The sequence below is a fragment of the Ipomoea triloba genome, chromosome 11 (genome assembly GCF_003576645.1).
Source record: "Ipomoea triloba cultivar NCNSP0323 chromosome 11, ASM357664v1".
Taxonomy (NCBI): domain Eukaryota; kingdom Viridiplantae; phylum Streptophyta; class Magnoliopsida; order Solanales; family Convolvulaceae; genus Ipomoea; species Ipomoea triloba.
In genome coordinates this window covers 12,057,243-12,075,908 of record NC_044926.1, presented here as the reverse complement: position 1 = coordinate 12,075,908, position 18,666 = coordinate 12,057,243, and the positions used below count along the sequence as shown (strand labels likewise).

At 31.3% G+C, this 18,666-nt stretch overlaps 1 protein-coding gene across 1 annotated transcript; it reads left to right on the top strand.

Moving 5' to 3' along the window:
• Positions 1 to 14,792: 14,792 nt before the first annotated feature.
• On the top strand, positions 14,793 to 16,227 carry LOC115997197 (myb-related protein 306-like). The gene is made up of 3 exons (XM_031236706.1): positions 14,793 to 15,000; positions 15,144 to 15,273; positions 15,511 to 16,227. Exons 1-3 carry the CDS (start codon positions 14,868 to 14,870, stop codon positions 16,220 to 16,222), a joined length of 975 nt encoding a protein of 324 aa, XP_031092566.1. The 5' UTR covers positions 14,793 to 14,867; the 3' UTR covers positions 16,223 to 16,227.
• Positions 16,228 to 18,666: the final 2,439 nt, after the last annotated feature.

Here is an 18,666-nt window from a genome sequence, read left to right as displayed (position 1 = left end):
CATTATTGACTAACAATTTTTTTAACAAGCGACATCATTTTGAGTCATGATCTATAGAGCACTACACACAATAATTTGTTGCCACTCTTATTTCTCGGCTTCTCGCCACATTGTTGGAAAACGACAATGTAAAGCTTTATATTGAAAATCCATATAACAGCTTATTTATATTTGAAGAATTGACGGAGAAGGAAAGTGGGCCCAGGCCCATACCAATTGTTATGGTAACTGTGGGCTCCACTTGGCAACTGAGCAGCCCATTCTTAAACATTAAATTTAGTTACGACGCGGGCAGCCCTTAGGCCGTACAAGTGTCGGCAGGGCAGGCCTACTGGGCCAGATGGGGTTTCCAAAATTCGACATTTGGAGAATAACTTCATCGCCAAACTCCTAAAGTAACGTCCCTTTTACACTATTCCATTCATCAAATTTTGGCCGATAATTCATTAAATCAATATTCAATTCATCATGGACATAAATACATTTAAATGGATGGATATTTAATTATTTTATAATGCACAAACGTTAATAATACCAACTACTGTAGATATAAATAGGTGGTGACAATTTTGCAAAGAAAATGATAATTATTTAATAAAATGGTATAGTTGTTATAATTAGAATCCTCGTTATCTCAAATATGATGGATCAAAAGGAGTTTCAAAGAAAGATTAGATGAAAGCTAAAGAACAAGAAAGACGGGGAATTTCATCTCCACCATTTCATTCCTTATATACAAGGTAATTAAGGAGTGAATTAATAATAAATAATTACATAGTTGTAAGAAACGTTACAAAACTATTATAATGTCCACACTAAATATAATATTTATAACAATAGCTTTTTTTTTTTTATTTAACATTAAGAACAGTATTTCTTGGACATTCAACTCAACAAAATTATTTATTTAAGATGTGCTTATCGATAACAAACAGATTATCAATAAAATTACGATGACACGTGGATGATTTTTGTTTACATGACCGTTTTTTCATGACTATTGAACTTTCTCTGTTGCTACCTCACTGTCCTTGTTATATTGTCATGTTCACAGTTGCCTTCTTCATATTTGAAGAAGGTTGTCGGTGGCTATCAGCGGCAGTCGGTGGTGGTTAGCAACAACAAAATAGAAAAGGCTACGATCAACAATATTTCAATTTCACTGAGTTTGATTTAATTTAAACCTTTTAAAATTGGAGGGTTTAATAATTGCTTTTTCGTCAATAATTGGAGGGATTATTTGATTGTTTTCCTTAAGATTTATAAAATATGTCTATTTGTCCTGATAAGGGTGTGCGAGAAAATGGAGTAAGACACCGTACCTAAAGATCTCAAGTTTGATTTTTACTAATACTCTCTCGGTCCAACTCGAAACACAGGTTCTTGGGCTTCACAATTTCTAAACATTTAATATTGAAATTTATTGTATATATTATTTTACAAATTTTAGTACATTCGAGAAACTGGATTTAACGTCTGCATTCACATTAGAAAGAACAAAAAGAGCAAGAACAACAAAATATAACCTCTATCATATTTATTTCTAAGGAAAATGGTCAAATAGGCACCTAAACATTACACCAAAAGTCAATTAGGCTTCTAAACTTTTAAAAAGTGCAATTAAACCCGCAACCATGTCAAATTGAGGCAATAAAACTCAAAAGCACGTCAATGACCTGTTATTACAGGTCATTTGTATCAGTCCGACGATCGACGACGACTTCCGACAACCAGCGATGATTTCCAGCGATCGACAACGACTGAGTCGTCGCCTTCTCCTAGGGAAAGCGACCCAATTTTTGGTCGCCTTCTCCGACAACTCGCCAGAGAATGCGACCTTTTGGTCGCTTTCTTCGGCGACTCGCCGGAGAAGGTGACCTTTTGGTTGCTGGTGACATTTTTCGGCAATTTTTACCAGTAACCTGTTGATTACCGGTAATTTGAATAATGTGTTTTAGGGTTTAATTGTTCGTTTTAAAAATTTAGGGGTCTAATTGAATTTTAGTTTAAAGTTTAGAGGTTTATTTAACTCTTTTTCCTCATTTCTATGTATTCCAACTTGAACTCTATTATTGATAAAAAATTGTTTAATTTAAGTTTACTAGGTCAAGTCCTTATTTCATTCCGATTATAGTGTCAGGTTGTACGTAGAGCTGAAGACTTTTAATGACTCAACCGTAATTCAAGTTGACCCATAAATCAACCATACATAAATTAATTATCAAGACATAGTCAAAATTCATTTAATTAGTAGCTGCTTCACCCAACACTAATGTAAATCCCCACACTAAATTAATACTCTGTTTTAAGTCAACATGCATTTTAATTCAAATCTACCATCAATCCAAATTATATCCGTTTTCTTTTTATTTTTTTTTTGCTAATAAATGTATATGTTGTATATAAATTGTTGTGCATTGCATTGGGCTGACCCGGTGCAAACGGAGATTAGTCTGAGTACGGTATGGGCTTAAAAGGGCAAATTATTGTGGTCTACACAGTGCTGGTGGACCATAACGAAAAGTACATTTTTAATATACTAAAAGTACATAATTCGCGTTCTAAATATACAATATACAAAATAATATACTTTCAGTACTCAAATAATATATTTTCTCTGAGTACAATGTACATTTTTAATATATTAAAAGTACATTATTTGTGCACCGAATGTATATTATTTGATAGTATGGTCCACAATGTTGTGTGGACCAGGATAATTATTGGCTTAAAGGTGCCTCCTACCATCAGGACATGCTCAAGACACCTCACGGTCTGACAAAAAAAACTATTGTGTATGCCATCTTTTTTTTAGTACAAAGTTGTACTTTTAACTCTGTTAATATTTAGAGTTCTAACATTGATAACTAAATAATACGGAGTACTAATGATTATGCACGCAATGTATTTATAATTATCATATACAGTATAAATAATACAGGCGTTAAATAAATGATAGATCCTTAATTTTTAGTAAACATTTCAAAATTTAAAAAATGGTAACTTTTTGAGTTAGCGGATTGTATTTATTTAGTGAAAAGATTATTTTGTATAATAATTTATAATTTATACGAACAAGTGTCAAATAGACCATTGAACTTATCGTTTTTATGTAATTGGATCAGTGAACGTAAAAATTATGCAATTGAACCATTAAACAAGCAAAAAATGTGCAATTGAGATATTTTTATGGTTTCTTTTAATGCAATTTAAGCTGAAAACATTTTAATCTTTCATCCCAATTAGTATGGCAGGGGAAATGGTGATTCTTAGTACATATTATGCAAGTTATATGATCAGATCGATTCTATCGAAATTTTTTTAGAAAAAATGCCTCAATTTCACAGATTTTACTTGTTTAATGGTTTAATTGCGTACTTTTTAAATTCAGTGACCCAATTACACAAAAATAATAAATTTAGTAATATATTTGATACTTTTTCATAATTTATAACTCTAACAGGTGAAAAAGACTAATTATTTCATCGACGCCCCATGAGTATATAACATAGTTTTTAGAAAGACCTAGAATGTTGTATTTGAAAGGAAATCAAACTTGTCTTTCTTCCAATGCTTCCACTTGTCACTTGACTTATATGAAGATGATGGTGCCAAGGAGGATGATGCATTATATTGGATTTATATGGCATTGAATTTTGATATGGTCAAACTTTCCTTTATAATAATAATAATAATAATAATAATAATAATAATAATAATAATAATAATAATAATAATTTATTATTATTATTATTATTATTATTATTATTTAAAAACTCAACTTCAAAGTCTTCAAATTTGACTCGAACACATCACCCATGCTTGTTGCTTAGTTTGGAAGATGTAAGAAGCAAACAGATCAGAACACAGTTTTCATCTCTCTTACGGCGCTACTCTGAATTTTGTGAATATGAGTATCACCCTAAGCCAAAAAAAAAAAAAAATAAATAAAATAAAATAAAATAAATAGAAAGAAATCACACTTATATGATATCGTCTCATAGATCTTAATAATCCGTGAGATGGGTCGAATATAGATTAGTTGTTTTTTTGTTTTTTTTTTTTTTGAAAATAGAATAGTTGTTTGTTTGGTTTTTTTTTTTTTTTGAAAATAGAATAGTTGTTTGTTAGTTATGATAGAAATCTTAAAACTTCTTACAGAAAATTTAATACCAACTTGAAATAAATAAATTGTTTCTTATAATAGATAGAGTTAATTTTAGTAGACGTCCCTTGTTTTTTGTGGTGATTTCAAATTTAGTCCTAGACTATCGTTTTTGTCATTTAACACCACAGACTATCATTTTTTAGTACTATTGACTCTATTACAATATAGTTTGCATAGTGTTGGTTCTTTCAATGGCTTTTCCGGTGAAACCCTATTTTAGGTAAGGGCATTTTTGTCTCTTCAATTTTTTTTTTAATTTTATCAATGAGTGAATTCCAGTAGAGGTCTATTGTCTTTACTGGCAATTTCATATTTAGTATCAGACAATTGCTTTTGCCATTTAATAATCCAAACTATCATATTTTAGACACTTTTGATCCTTTCGAAGACTTTTTTTTTAGGAAAAACCCTATTTTAGGCAAGGTCTTTTTCATTTCTTCATTTTTTTTTCTTCTGGTTTTTAGTGCCTTTTTTTTTCTTTTCAATTTTCATCTCTTTAGCCATGGATTGCATCATGTCCTTCATCGAGCTCTTGTCTTCCTCTCCTTCAACCCGACCCCAAATCATCCTTCGTCAATAGTGATACCGAGTACGTGAGGATCTTTGGGTGTGGGAGAATCATTTTGCAATGCAGTTGGAAAGCTCAGGATGTTGCCACCCAGTCAGCTTCAATCTGACCGCTATTGTTTTAGTCCATGACTCTATGAATCATCTGCTATAACTATAAAGCAAAACAAATAAAAAGCAAGAAAGATGTCTCTTCTTTGTCACCGAAAAATACCCTTTCCTAAAATAGGATTTCACCGGAAAAAAATCATCAGAATGACCAAAAGTGTTCAAAACATGATCGATAGTCTAAGTATTTAAATGGCAAAAGTGAATGTCTAGGACTAAATTTGGAAATGCCACCAAGACAAGGGACCTCCGTTGGAATTAACTCATTGAGAAAATAATTAAAAACTGAAGAGACAAAAATACCCTTACCTAAAATAAGGGTTTTCACCAGAAAAGTTATCGAAAGGATCAAAAGTGTCTAAAATATGATAGTTTGGGTATTAAATGATAAAAATGATAGTACTGGACAGAATTTGTAATTGCCACTAAAGACAAGGGACCTTCGTTGGAATTAACTCTAAGGGTGTGTTTGGTTGGTAGGTTTAGACATAAAGTATGGGTATCAAAGTGATTGTTATTGTTTGGTTGATATGTTTTTAGAATACTGCTATGGGTTTGGAACACCCCATTAATTGGAAAACCCATACCCTAATGAAATAAGGGTTTCATTCCCCTTCCTCCTTTCTTCCCCAACTATTAATAATCATTCCCATTCCATCCTAATACCAAACATGCAAGACATATACTTTCACCAAATCCCATTACCCTTCCAAGCTAAGTATTTAATACTCATACCGATTCTGATTCACATGTGCGAACCAAACACACCCTAATAGATATTATAAAATTTGTATGTAAAATTGTGGTACTAGTTAGAGTATAATGATTATTACTAATGATAAATATTGTAATACTTATAATTGAAATTGTGATACTTACAAAGTGTAATTTTAATGTAAATATTGTACTCCGTAATACTCATACGTGAAATGTTATTTATAAAAGAAATTGTAATACTTATTGTAGAAAATTTAATATCAATTTGAATTAAGAATAACTCGTTATTTATGATAGACATTGTAATATTTAGATACTATTTAGGGTAAAATTGATTGTTACTAATGATAAATATTGTGATATTATTTAAAGTACAGTAAAAATGATTGATACTAATAATAAATATTGTAATACTTATAATCGAAATTGTGATACCCAATTATCTACAGCCCGACTCGTTTCATGAATTAAGATTCATGAGACAGTGCCACACAAGTTTTTGAAAAAAAAAAAAAGTAGATGGCTTAACGGTGGAAAATTTTATTCAAAAAATTTATTTGAATAATTACGATTCTAGTAACACATTAGGTCATGAAATGTACTTATATTAGGTCAAACCGAATATTTATTTCTAATATGGGACAAAGCTACTCCAAAGCATTTCAAAACTCATTTTTCAATTTCATTTGAATATTTGAACTCAATTTCTTATTTGTGTATTAACTATTTTTAGTGTAATTAAACACATGATATTTATGCCAAACACCTTGTAGTCCAGTGGCATCAAACCCTGGATTCGAGCCTCAGTGGAGGCATAGTTATGAACAGATATGCATTCTAATAGAATTAGTAGTATTCAAAAAAAAAAAAAAAAACACATGATATTTATCTCTTCAACAAGGAAAAATTCAAATCTTCTTTGATCGGGCCAAATCAATAGTAAACTTCATCACTCAAAACATTGCCTCAAAATGTACTCATTATACCATGGACAATGGTCCACAATATAATTAAGTTGGATCACTAACATAAACTTCATTTTTAATTTAATATAGTGAATGTTCATTTTTTAATACATTGAATGTTCATTTTTTTTGTGTATTGAAAGTTCATTCTTTGGTATATTACCAAATAATGAATTTTTAGTATACCAAAAAATAAAATCTTTAGTATATTAAAAATGAACATTTATTCATGGTTATACATCGCAATGTAGACCATGATAGATAGTATAATTTGCCCTTAGAATGACCACTTACTTGCCATTTTTTTAGCAAACCACGAGATGTTATGAGCAGGCCTACATGCCATTTTCTTTCTATTTTTCAAAAAATGACATCAAATGGAACAAATTATTAATAACTGTCCACTGTTTTTCTTGAATTAAGTTTTTTTTTTCTTGAATTAAGTTAATTTTTTGAGCATAGACGATAATGATATTTCTTTTATGTAATCATCATTGATTACTAATTTTATTTAATTTTGTTATTAGTTGTAGTGGTTTTCATTTGCATAATTTCATCATTCATTACCAATGCATGCATATAAGTTCAAAGTCAACAGGTAATTAAATTATTACTCCGTATATCACAATGTAATTCACAAATATATGATATAAATGTCAAAGTTAACGTCAGCAAATGACCAGTTTTGCTTCTGTAGTCAAATCTATACACGTGTTGGATGCCCAAATTCTCACTAAACCGTCTATGTGTGTTGAAAATCAATTTTCCATTTGTCAACTCAACAAAACATTTGAAAAATATTTTTGTTTAACTAAATATATTCAAAAATATTTTAAATTTAAAATTTTAAAAATCATGTAATAATTGGACTTGTGTTAATTTTATAATGTTAAAGTCTAAAAAATAAATAAATAAAGTTGGAAAACTACATCTTATTACACAAACTAAGTTTGTTAAACAAAAAAAAAAAGATAATTAAAATTAAAAAGTAATTAGAAAAAAGAAAATAGTTTTTAAAATTAATTTTATTTTGGGTATTATAAAGTCATCATCATCTATTTTTTATGCCAATCTTTGCAAAGCTTTGGCTATGGACTTTAGAAATATGAACTATTTATATATACATTCCTTGATGAACTCATCACATCCAAATATGCAAAGTGCAATATGAAAGTTTTGACTTCCATCTTAAAAAGATAGCTTTTGCAACAAATTTTATCATATCACTACACCGTTATGTACGTATTGAAGTACGTCATGGTCAGGGTAGTATTGAAATTGTAAATTTTTTCCCTTAATTTTATTTTAATTTCATGTTTGAAAATTATATATGCTTCTTTATTTATTTAGTTTTTTTTTTTTTCAGGTTTGAAAATTATATATGCTTCTTTATTTATTTAGTTTACTATTTTAAATGGGAACTAACATTTCATGTGAAACTGCAAACTTCTGAAGGAATACACAGTAAATTCTACATGAATGCACAATAACTACTCCCGTTCATGCTTGGCTGAGGACATGCGCGGGTGTGTGCATTCATGTAGTAGTCGCGGGACATTAGTAATAGTTGTGCATTAATGTACTACTTATCGTGCATTCATTCATTCTGTTCGCAGATTCGCATGGGAAGGTTGGTACGTACGTGAACGGCACTATATATATATATATATATATATATATATATATATATATATATATGCCATGCATTATCTATCTTTGCTTCCACATTTCGCTGGATTTATGAAGATGATGTCAAGCGAGTTGATGAAGATCGATCTTGAAATCTGGCATGGAATTCAAGTTACTACGTCCAAACATCATACCGATCGATCTATTAATCCTGAATTCAAAAGTCTTAACATTTGACTGGATAATGTCATGTTTGATCAGAAATACCTAAAATTAAAGAAGACAACGTAGCACAATTTCATTTCGATAGTGTTTCTTTGTGTGAAAGAGGTATAAGGTATTGAGCCTTAAAAAATTGTTTACTCAAAAATGTGATGCGTAAATGCATAAAATAAATTTTAATAATTAGCTTTAAATTTTGATTGATTTTAATCTAGGAAATTGGTTTGTTTTTATCACATCGCTAACAAAAAGATAACAAAAAGAGAACTTTTTTATTTGAGATGTGATCAGTAACTTTCCATTAATCCCTCAATTCATTGAATTAATCATAATTTGGGAATTGCAAAGTCACCATGAGCTATTTTTCATGTCATATTTGATAATATAAGAATATCTACAAGAAAATATTTTTGCACTTACATTTTACCATGAAATCATCGTCATCTCGGATGCAAAATGATATATTAATGTATTGACTTTTGCCTATTTTTGTTTTCTTTCCCATTCCATGTTTTCATGCGAAACCAATACTCCCACCGTCCCCTATATGTATATATTTTGTCACTCTTACTATTTTCTTAATCTTAAGCATAATGTTTGTTTATATATATATATATATATATATATATATATATATATATATATATATATATGACATCGTTCACGTGCGAACAGTCTCTCATCTGATAAAACATAAGGTGAGATATGAGTTGTTGGTATAATTTAGATCAACGGTTCAAATCAAGAAATTTTTTTTTAAAAAAAATGCACTTTCTTGGAACTGGATGAATATGATCGATCAACTGGCTCGAACAAATGCACCTTAAGCTATAAAACTACGCACCTTAACCTTTAAACATACACGCCTTAAGTTTTAAACTGATACATCTTGAACTAGCTATAAAACTGCGCATCTTAAGCTATAAAAGAACGCACCTTAAGTTTTAAACTGATTCGTTCATAACTAGAAAAGTCACGCACCTTAAGGTATAAAACAACTCACCTTAAGCTATAAAACAACGCACCTTAACCTTTAAACATACGCAAACTAAGTTTTAAAACTGATGCATCTTAAACTAGAAAGTGATGCACCTTAAGCTTTGAACCTAGAAAAAATTACCATAATGCCACCGTATTTTTTTTTTTTTTAATTTCTCTTCGTTCTGTGCTATTGATTTTGGCAAGATCAATGGCTAAAATTTCACCCCATTAATTTACCTGAGCCATATAACCACTGTCTTCGTTCTGAACTATTGATTTTGACAATATCAATGGCTGAGATTTCACCACATTAAATTACCTGAGCCATATAATTGCACATGATCTCCTCTCTCTCTCTCTCTCTCTCTCTCTCTATATATATATATATATATATATATATATATATATATATATATATATGAATATAGAGTTAGGATCATATGAGATAACTTGTTTAGGTAAGATCGTTAGATCAGATCTTATGCATCCATTTAATAATTTAATGGTCTAGATTGATTTAAGATGCTAAGTTGAAGTCTGTTCGAACGATAATAAAATGTGTGCGAATGGTGATTAAGTGTGTGCAGACGGTGATTAAATGTGTGCAAACGGTGACTGATGTACAAGATTTGATCTCAAAAATTTTTAATGGTCTAGATTGATTAAGATTCCAAGTTGAAGTGTGTGTGAACGGTGGTTAAATGTGTGCGAACGAAGTGTGTGTATGCCAATCAATCTAGACTATTAGAAAGTATTACATGGATGCACAAGATGTGATCTCACGATCTTACCTAAGCAAGTGGTCTCACTGGAACCCTACCATATGAATATATATATATATATATATATATATATATATATATATATATATGAACAAACACACAAGAGAAAATTAAGAACCATTTAGAGCTATCTATTTGAAAAGATCTAAGGATCATAACCAATTAAAAATAAATAAATTAAGTGGAAAAAAATTCAAACTTTGAAGTGCAATTAATAATACTATGAAGTATGAAGTGCATTTAACAATATCATATGGTGTAACAATATTAAGTGCACCTAACGTTATAATTAGTTGCACCAAATGTGAAAGTTAAGTTAAATTACTTGTACTTTATAGTGTAAAAAGCTTTTACTTGCACTTTAAACACATGTTACTTGCACTTCAAAGTTTAAGTTATTTACAAAATTCCACCACGATTTTTTTTTTTAAATTGCTTCCCATCCATTAATGTTTGCAGATTCATGGCTCCGATTACTTCTAAGTTCTCTCACAGAAGTATATATATATATATATATATATATATATATATATATATATATAATCCAACTATTAGTTTAAAATTTTAATTAATAGGGGAAGCATTCTTCAATTTGGTATCACTCCAATTTTGGCTTGTAGTTGTGACATATAGAATAATAGAATATATCCTTTAAGTTAATTCTTATGCTTCTTCTAAATGCATGTGTAGTAAATTAAAATTGAAGCAATTAAAGAGATAGTAATGAGATTATTTTAGTGGTTTAATCGCTTCAATTGTTTGAACCATTCTCAAATGTGCATATTTATTAATTTCTTAAGAGTTTAACTTAAAATTCTCACCCACATGTCAACTTTTCAACAATTATTTAGCTTAATTTGGTTTCCATTATCGGATTATGTTAGTAACTAGCAATTGGCTGTTAGTTAAGTGTATTAGTTTTTTTTTTTTTTTTTTTGAAAACAGTTAAGTGTATTAGTTGATTTGACCAATTAGTAGTATTAACTAGTCGTTTGTAAACAAGTGGTTGGTAAAATTATTAGTTGTTAACTTTAAAGAATAACATGTAAAATAATTTGTGAAGATATAAATTTATTTCATAATTATTAATAATTACATAAATAAAAGAATCTTTTAATTAATTATTTTTATAATAATAAAAATGCAAATTAAAGAACATTTAAAAAAATTATTTTCACTATTTTTTAATAAACAAACACATTTAAATTTCAAATAAAATAAAAAATATATTGGTTAAAATAAAAAGTCCAAAAAAATGAGGGGATGAAATCCTACATTTGATAAGAGAAGTGAAGACATTAAAAGAATTTGATAATTTTTCTTGAAAAGCAAAAGTGAAAGGGACACACTTGTGTGAGACTTTTTCAAATCTTTATTTGTGAGATGAGTCGTGTAGGATCACATCAATATATATGTAAATATAATACTTATAATAGTAAATGTAAAATGTTTGTTTTTTTTTAATACAGAAATAAAATGTTTGTTACTTATAAGAGAAAACATAATTATTTTGATGACAAATGTAACTCTTATATTTTGATGTAAAAGTACCGCCGTTAACGTACACCACCTCCTTTTCTCGTATCATATTCGATATTATCTATCTAACCACAACCAAGATAAATACCCTACAAACAACTCATCACTTTATCTCCATTAAACATACTTTCTCAAACTATCTGTTTTGGAAGACTCAACTTGTTCCCTTCTCCACGGTCAAAGTCTTAGTGGATGCGTTGATGACATGTTACCTTGTCAAGCTTTATTTATTGTAGACACATAATTCTAAATTAAAGAAATACATATGTATCATTTTTTGTTGTAACTACTAATTTATTTAATTTAATAAGAGTAAAATAAAAGTGAGTAACTTAATTATGCCAAATTTGATTAGGATGAAGTTCGAACCTAAGACCTTGAAATCAATGAGTAAGTTAATATAATTAAGGATAAATTTGAAAATCTCAAGTAAAAATAAAAATCTAAACAATCTGAACCATTCATTTGTTTTAATAATTTGAGCATCATTTTTTCTTCTCATTATAGGCTTAACTTTTTTTTTTTTGGGGGGGCTCTTATTAGTATATATACTAGATTTCTTTATCATATACTTTAAATCATCATGGATTGATCAATAGTAACTAGTAAGATTATTTCCATAACTATTGTTCTCATCCTATAAACACTTGATTTTAATATTTTAGTGCATAATTAGCAGTCGTTATACTTTGGACCATGGGTCATGGCTGATACTGCAGTTGTGTTGAACTGATACTGTAGTTGTGTTGAACTGATACTGCAGTTGTATTGAAAGGGAATTGCAGTTGCGCGGAACAGAGGCCGTTTCATCCGTCTGGAATTGTAGTTGTGTTGAACATATACTACAGTTGTGTTGAACGGATGAACGACCTCTGTTCCGCGCAACTGCAGTTTACTTTCAACACAACTGCAGTACATGTTCAACACAACTGCAGTACATGTTCAACACAACTGCAGTTGAACTGCAGTATCAGTTCAACATAACTGCAGTACCTGTTCAACACAACTGCAGTATCAGTTCAACATAACTGCAGTATCAGTCATGACCATGGTGCACAATGCATTGTGAACCATGGTCCACAGTATAAAATATGAAAATTGAAGACTAATTTAATGATTCTTATTTATGTTAGGAAAAAGTGTCAAATAGGCCACTGAACTTATCGCTTTTGTGCAATTGGGCCATTGAACTTAAAAAGTGTGTAATTCAACCATCAAACAATCAAAATTTGTGCAATTGGACCATTTTTACAAAAATTTTCTGGTAAAATCAAATTATATTACTGACATATATATATTAAGAGTGACATTTTCTTCTACCATACTAGTTGGGAGTCAATATTAAAATATTTTTAACTCAAATTGAATTAAAAATTTTTGTAAACATGGTCCAATTGCACAAATTTTGCTTGTTTGATGGTTGAATTGCACACTTTTTAAATTCAATGACCCAATTGCACAAAAGTGATAAGTTCAGTGGCCTATTTGACACTTTTTCCTTTATGTTAAGAACCAGAAGTGCAATTAACCCTATAAATTGTCAGAAAATATTTAATTTCCGAAATGAAGTATGAACAAGATAGAATGCACTGTTTTGGGAAGGAAAGTATTATGGTCATCCCTGTGTGCAGGCACAAGAAGGCTGTCTAGTAATATATTATGCATTCCACACTTGCTAAATAGTGAAAACATATATTTACTAGTCTATACAACTTCAGAGAGAACATTACATATTTTACATCCCTGTTAAACGATGATTCCTTCAAACCCTTTCCAATACTTTCTTCTTTTCTTTTTTAAGATTAATGGTGCATTTTGATAATCAAATTATTATTCACCAATTATTTATTTTAGATATATAAACATACAAAATTAATCTCCTCTAATAAAAAAAGCTTAAATTAACTCTGATCCAACCGAAATTGAAAGGAAACCTAATCAAATTAATTTCTCCACATGACCACACACATGCCAATTTTATGCTAATTCATTCTCCAACAAACAAAATTAAAATTTCATTCATCAATTAACCATTTTGAGCAATTTAACAAATCTAAATGGAATAAGAGTCAAAATCAACATTGCATTACACACAAAAATACAATCACACCATCCAACTTAAAGAAATGTAATTGACTCCCTCAACCAACAAAATTCGTGCAATATAACAAAAAATTACTTGTCCTCTCGATTAGTGTGTCGATTACCTTTCAAAAAATAATTTTAAATAAAATAAAATAAAAACCCTAATCCCTGTTTCCAGCTGTCTTCACCTCCAACTTTGAGATGAAGATGCCGCTTTGTCTACGGCTTGGATGCGAAGAAAAAGTCTTTGTTTCCAGCCGAAAATGAAGTGGGGGAGGGTTTCTTTTCGATCTTTTCAATAATTATTTTAATTATCAAAATTAATTTTTTAAATGTAACCGTCACATTAACTGCGAACCGAGAGGGGATGAATTTAACTTATTGAAGAAATCAACTGTATTTTTTAATCGAATGATTTAATTGTATTTTCATGTATAATTCAATAGCTATTTTAACCCCTATTCCAATCTACATTTAGTTTTTTTTTTTGAGTACATCTACATTTAGTTTAGCCTAATTCAAATCACTAATAAATCCCATCTAAAAATAATATTTGGTAATAAATACTTCGCTTAAATGTCAAATTTTCAACCTAAAACAATTATACAATTTTTTTTTTTTTAAAAGTGGGGATCAAACAATTATACAATTTATAATAATGAAAAATGAATATATTTGGGAGAAAGAGAAGAAAAATGAATATATATATATATATATATATATATATATATAATAGAGGTCTAGGGGAATTGAATACGACGCGGTTTTTGTGAGGCGAAGAACTAACGATCGGAAGAGATCACAAAAGCAGAAAAAAAGAAGCAAACAGCTGACTTTTTGCAAGCAAATGAGTAAATGCTTCTCTCACTGCTGTCCTCATTTGACTCTTTTTTCTATACCCCTTTTACCTCTTCCATCTTAATTAATTTTAGTCAGCCCAATCAAATCAAAACCCTTTCTCTCTCCCTTTCTATATATACACTATCTAGGTCCCCCTTGCCTTGGACCCTTGTCTCAACCCTCTTCAATTCTCATCTCCCTATTCATATATACATACTCTCTAGAGAGAGAAAGAAGATTGCAATATTTTCTTGAAAAACAAAAATGGGAAGGCCACCTTGTTGTGACAAAGTTGGTGTCAAGAAAGGACCATGGACTCCTGAAGAAGATATCATTTTGGTTTCATACATCCAAGAACATGGTCCTGGTAACTGGAGAGCTGTCCCTACTAATACTGGTAATTTTTTTTTCTCTTTTTCATTGAAAGAAAAGAGAAAAGAAGGTTTTTGTCATTAAAGCTTGGGCCATAAATACTTCCCACCAGTTCCCAGACCCTTCACTGTTAGGTTTTTAGTGATTTAATTTAATTTAATTTTGCAGGGTTGCTTAGGTGCAGCAAAAGCTGCCGACTGAGATGGACTAACTATCTCCGCCCGGGTATCAAACGTGGAAACTTTACCGACCAAGAAGAGAAGATGATTGTTCATCTCCAAGCCCTTCTTGGCAATAGGTATGTATATTATTGCAAATCTCAATTTCTAATTAGGGTTAGCCATATTTTTTGGGGTTACGAGGAAAACACGTGCTGATAAATCCTGTTTTGTGACTCTAATTTTCAGTTTCGGTTGCTTATAGCTAACCGACTGAAACTAAGAGAATTGGGATTTGAATTCGTGACCGATTATAAGTTTGTATCCTTACTTATTTTGTACTAAAATATGTTTTTTTTTTTGGTTTGTGAGAGTAGATGGGCAGCCATAGCTTCATACCTTCCTCAGAGGACCGACAACGATATCAAGAATTACTGGAATACCCATTTGAAGAAGAAGCTGAAGAAGGTTGAAGGGTCAAGTGAGGATGGGCAAGATGGGAATTCTTCATCTTCTTCTCATCAGTCAATCTCAAAGGGGCAGTGGGAGAAAAGGCTCCAAACTGATATCCACATGGCCAAACAAGCCCTATGCGATGCCCTTTCCATCCACAAACCGGCAACCCCTGAACCGTTTCAACCGGTCCATGCCCTGAACCCGCCGGTCCAACCCTCCTCTGGCTCTACTTACGCATCAAGCACAGAAAACATAGCTCGATTGCTCCAAACCTGGACGAAGCCGGTTCAAAGCCGGTCCAATTCGGAGACCACAATCCAGAGTTCGTTGAACAACAACCCATCCCTTGGACCCGGTTCAAGCTCCAGCCCGAGCGAAGGCACGGCCTTGAGCTCTGCCGCGTTTGATCAGACCGTTTTTGGCTTCAACTCTAATATGGACGAAAATAACCCTTGGGTTTTCCCCATTGAAAGCAAGCCACAAAGCGTGGCTCCCCAAAATGGTAACACCTCAAATAATTTAGGGACACAATTGCCCCTCACTTTCCTGGAGAAGTGGCTTCTTGATGATGCTAATAATGTCCCAGCACCAGATGACTTAATGGACATGGGAATGGGAATTGACTTCTTTTAATTTTCTATATATATATATATATATATATATATATATATATATATATATCGTTTAGAATTTGAAGACATATATTAGGTTTTGTTGAGATTTATAGATTGAGCAGAAAATTCTGATTGAGAGCTCAAAGTGTAATTATATGATATATGTAATGATATAGAATCTCATCGATCATGACTTGTAGATACTTGAAAAGTGAAATTAAAGCTATGGTAGAAATGACAAATTTTTGTTTTTGTCGAAGCTATGGACAAAGCTCCATTTCCGGCGAATTGAAAGCTTCAATACCCGCCTCAAAAACTATTGGCAGATTATAGTTGCAAGAAACAAAAACCCTAACAATTTGTAATCGTTACGACTTCAAATTTTAGTTAGGCTCTTTTGATTTGAGCTAATCAGTTATAGACAACTTAAGTTAAATTACTTTCTTGTGAGATCCTTTATCAGCATGAGTCACAAAACGAGATTTATTCATTAAACACACTCAGATAATAATTACGGATTTCTTCCGTAACCCAAAAAACCCTAACCTATCTTGCCTTAAACCAAAAGTCAAGAGATAGGGGTGGAAACAAAGAGTCTGTCCTGGTAGATGGAAAGGTGGGGGTGGTGGGAAGCCAGAGAGTATCTCTCTCACTAGTCTCTATCTCCACCTCTCTCTGACTCATCCATGAATTTTATGTACTTCTAATCTTTTCATTTCTTCTTCTACATTAACTTTATGTACCCATCCTTCGTAAGGGCGCTGTTTGATTAGATCTAGTTATCATTCAATTATAACACAATTCTTTGACCAATCGAATTACAGTGTTTGATCGAAAAGAATTACAATTCTACCAAATTACAATTATTTCATTTTGTTGAATTGCAATTCATACTCTCTTTTATAAGAATTGCAATTTAATGGGGAAAGGAAAACGAAAAAAGAAGAAAATATTTTTTTACCCTTGATTATTATTAGTATTTTTATTACACATAAATATTTTAGTCTTTATACCATTTCTTCACTTCTCATTCTCAATAATTCTATTTCCGGCCCCCTACCACACAATATAATTTGAATTCATACTTTATTCCCATCTTATTCTTTTCCCACCGAAATACAATTTCTTTCACCACGTTGAGAGGAAGAAATTAGGAAGGAAAAGAATTGCAATTTGGTGGAAAAATAATAAGGTAGGAATTAAAATTACAGTGGGAACAATTTTCTTTCCCCAAAGCGCAAACCCCGAACGCTACTAAATGCAATGTTTGAGATTTTCACAATTTGGAGCAAAACACTGCTCCAAACCTCTGGATTACCAAACGATATCAAGTCAAAATCCCATAAATGGCGGACCCTCCATTTATACCAAATAGGACCACAGATAATTTAAACTTTAATTTTACATTATTCTTTACTTGTCCATTCGATGTTCTCATATCGGACGGACAGACATTAAGGAGCCAAAGCCTTAAAGGCTCCTCCTTAAGTCAACCTAAGTGTATTTATTTGCATTAACAGTGGGAACGTTTTTCTTTCCCCAAAGCGCAAACCCCGAACGCTACTAAATGCAATGTTTGAGATTTTTTCAATTTGGAGCAAAACACTGCTCCAAACCTCTGGATTACCAAACGATATCAAGTCAAAATCCCATAAATGACGGACCCTCCATTTATACCAAATAGGACCACAGATAATTTAAACTTTAATTTTACATTATTTTTTACTTGTCCATCCGATGTTCTCATATCGGACGGACAGACATTAAGGAGCCAAAGCCTTAAAGGCTCCTCCTTAAGTCAACCTAAGTGTATTTATTTGCATTAACAGTGGGAACGTTTTTCTTTCCCCAAAGCGCAAACCCCGAACGCTACTAAATGCAATGTTTGAGATTTTTTCAATTTGGAGCAAAACACTGCTCCAAACCTCTGGATTACCAAACGATATCAAGTCAAAATCCCATAAATGACGGACCCTCCATTTATACCAAATAGGACCACAGATAATTTAAACTTTAATTTTACATTATTTTTTACTTGTCCATCCGATGTTCTCATATCGGACGGACAGGCATTAAGGAGCCAAAGCCTTAAAGGCTCCTCCTTAAGTCAACCTAAGTGTATTTATTTGCATTAACAGTGGGAACGTTTTTCTTTTCACAAAGCGCAAACCCCGAACGCTACTAAATGCAGCGTTTGAGACGATTTCCACAATTTGGAGCAAAACATTGCTCCAAACCACTGGATTACCAAACGATATCAAGTCAAAATCCAATAAATGGCGGACCCTCCATTTATACCATATAGGAACACCGATAATTTAAATTTTAATTTTACATTATTTTTTACTTGTCCATTCGATGTTCTCATATCGGACGGATATGCGTTAAGGAGCAAAAGGCTACTCCATTAAAGGAGCCTTAAACGCTTCTCCTGAAGTCAACCTAAGTGTTTTTATTTGCATT

Excerpts from the sequence above, each read along its gene's own strand:
- LOC115997197 (XM_031236706.1), top strand. The coding sequence starts at position 14,868 with ATGGGAAGGCCACCTTGTTGTGACAAAGTTGGTGTCAAGAAAGGACCA. Across the intron at positions 15,001-15,143 it reads AGCTGTCCCTACTAATACTG|GGTTGCTTAGGTGCAGCAAA; the intron begins GTAATTTTTTTT and ends TTAATTTTGCAG. Across the intron at positions 15,274-15,510 it reads CAAGCCCTTCTTGGCAATAG|ATGGGCAGCCATAGCTTCAT; the intron begins GTATGTATATTA and ends TTGTGAGAGTAG.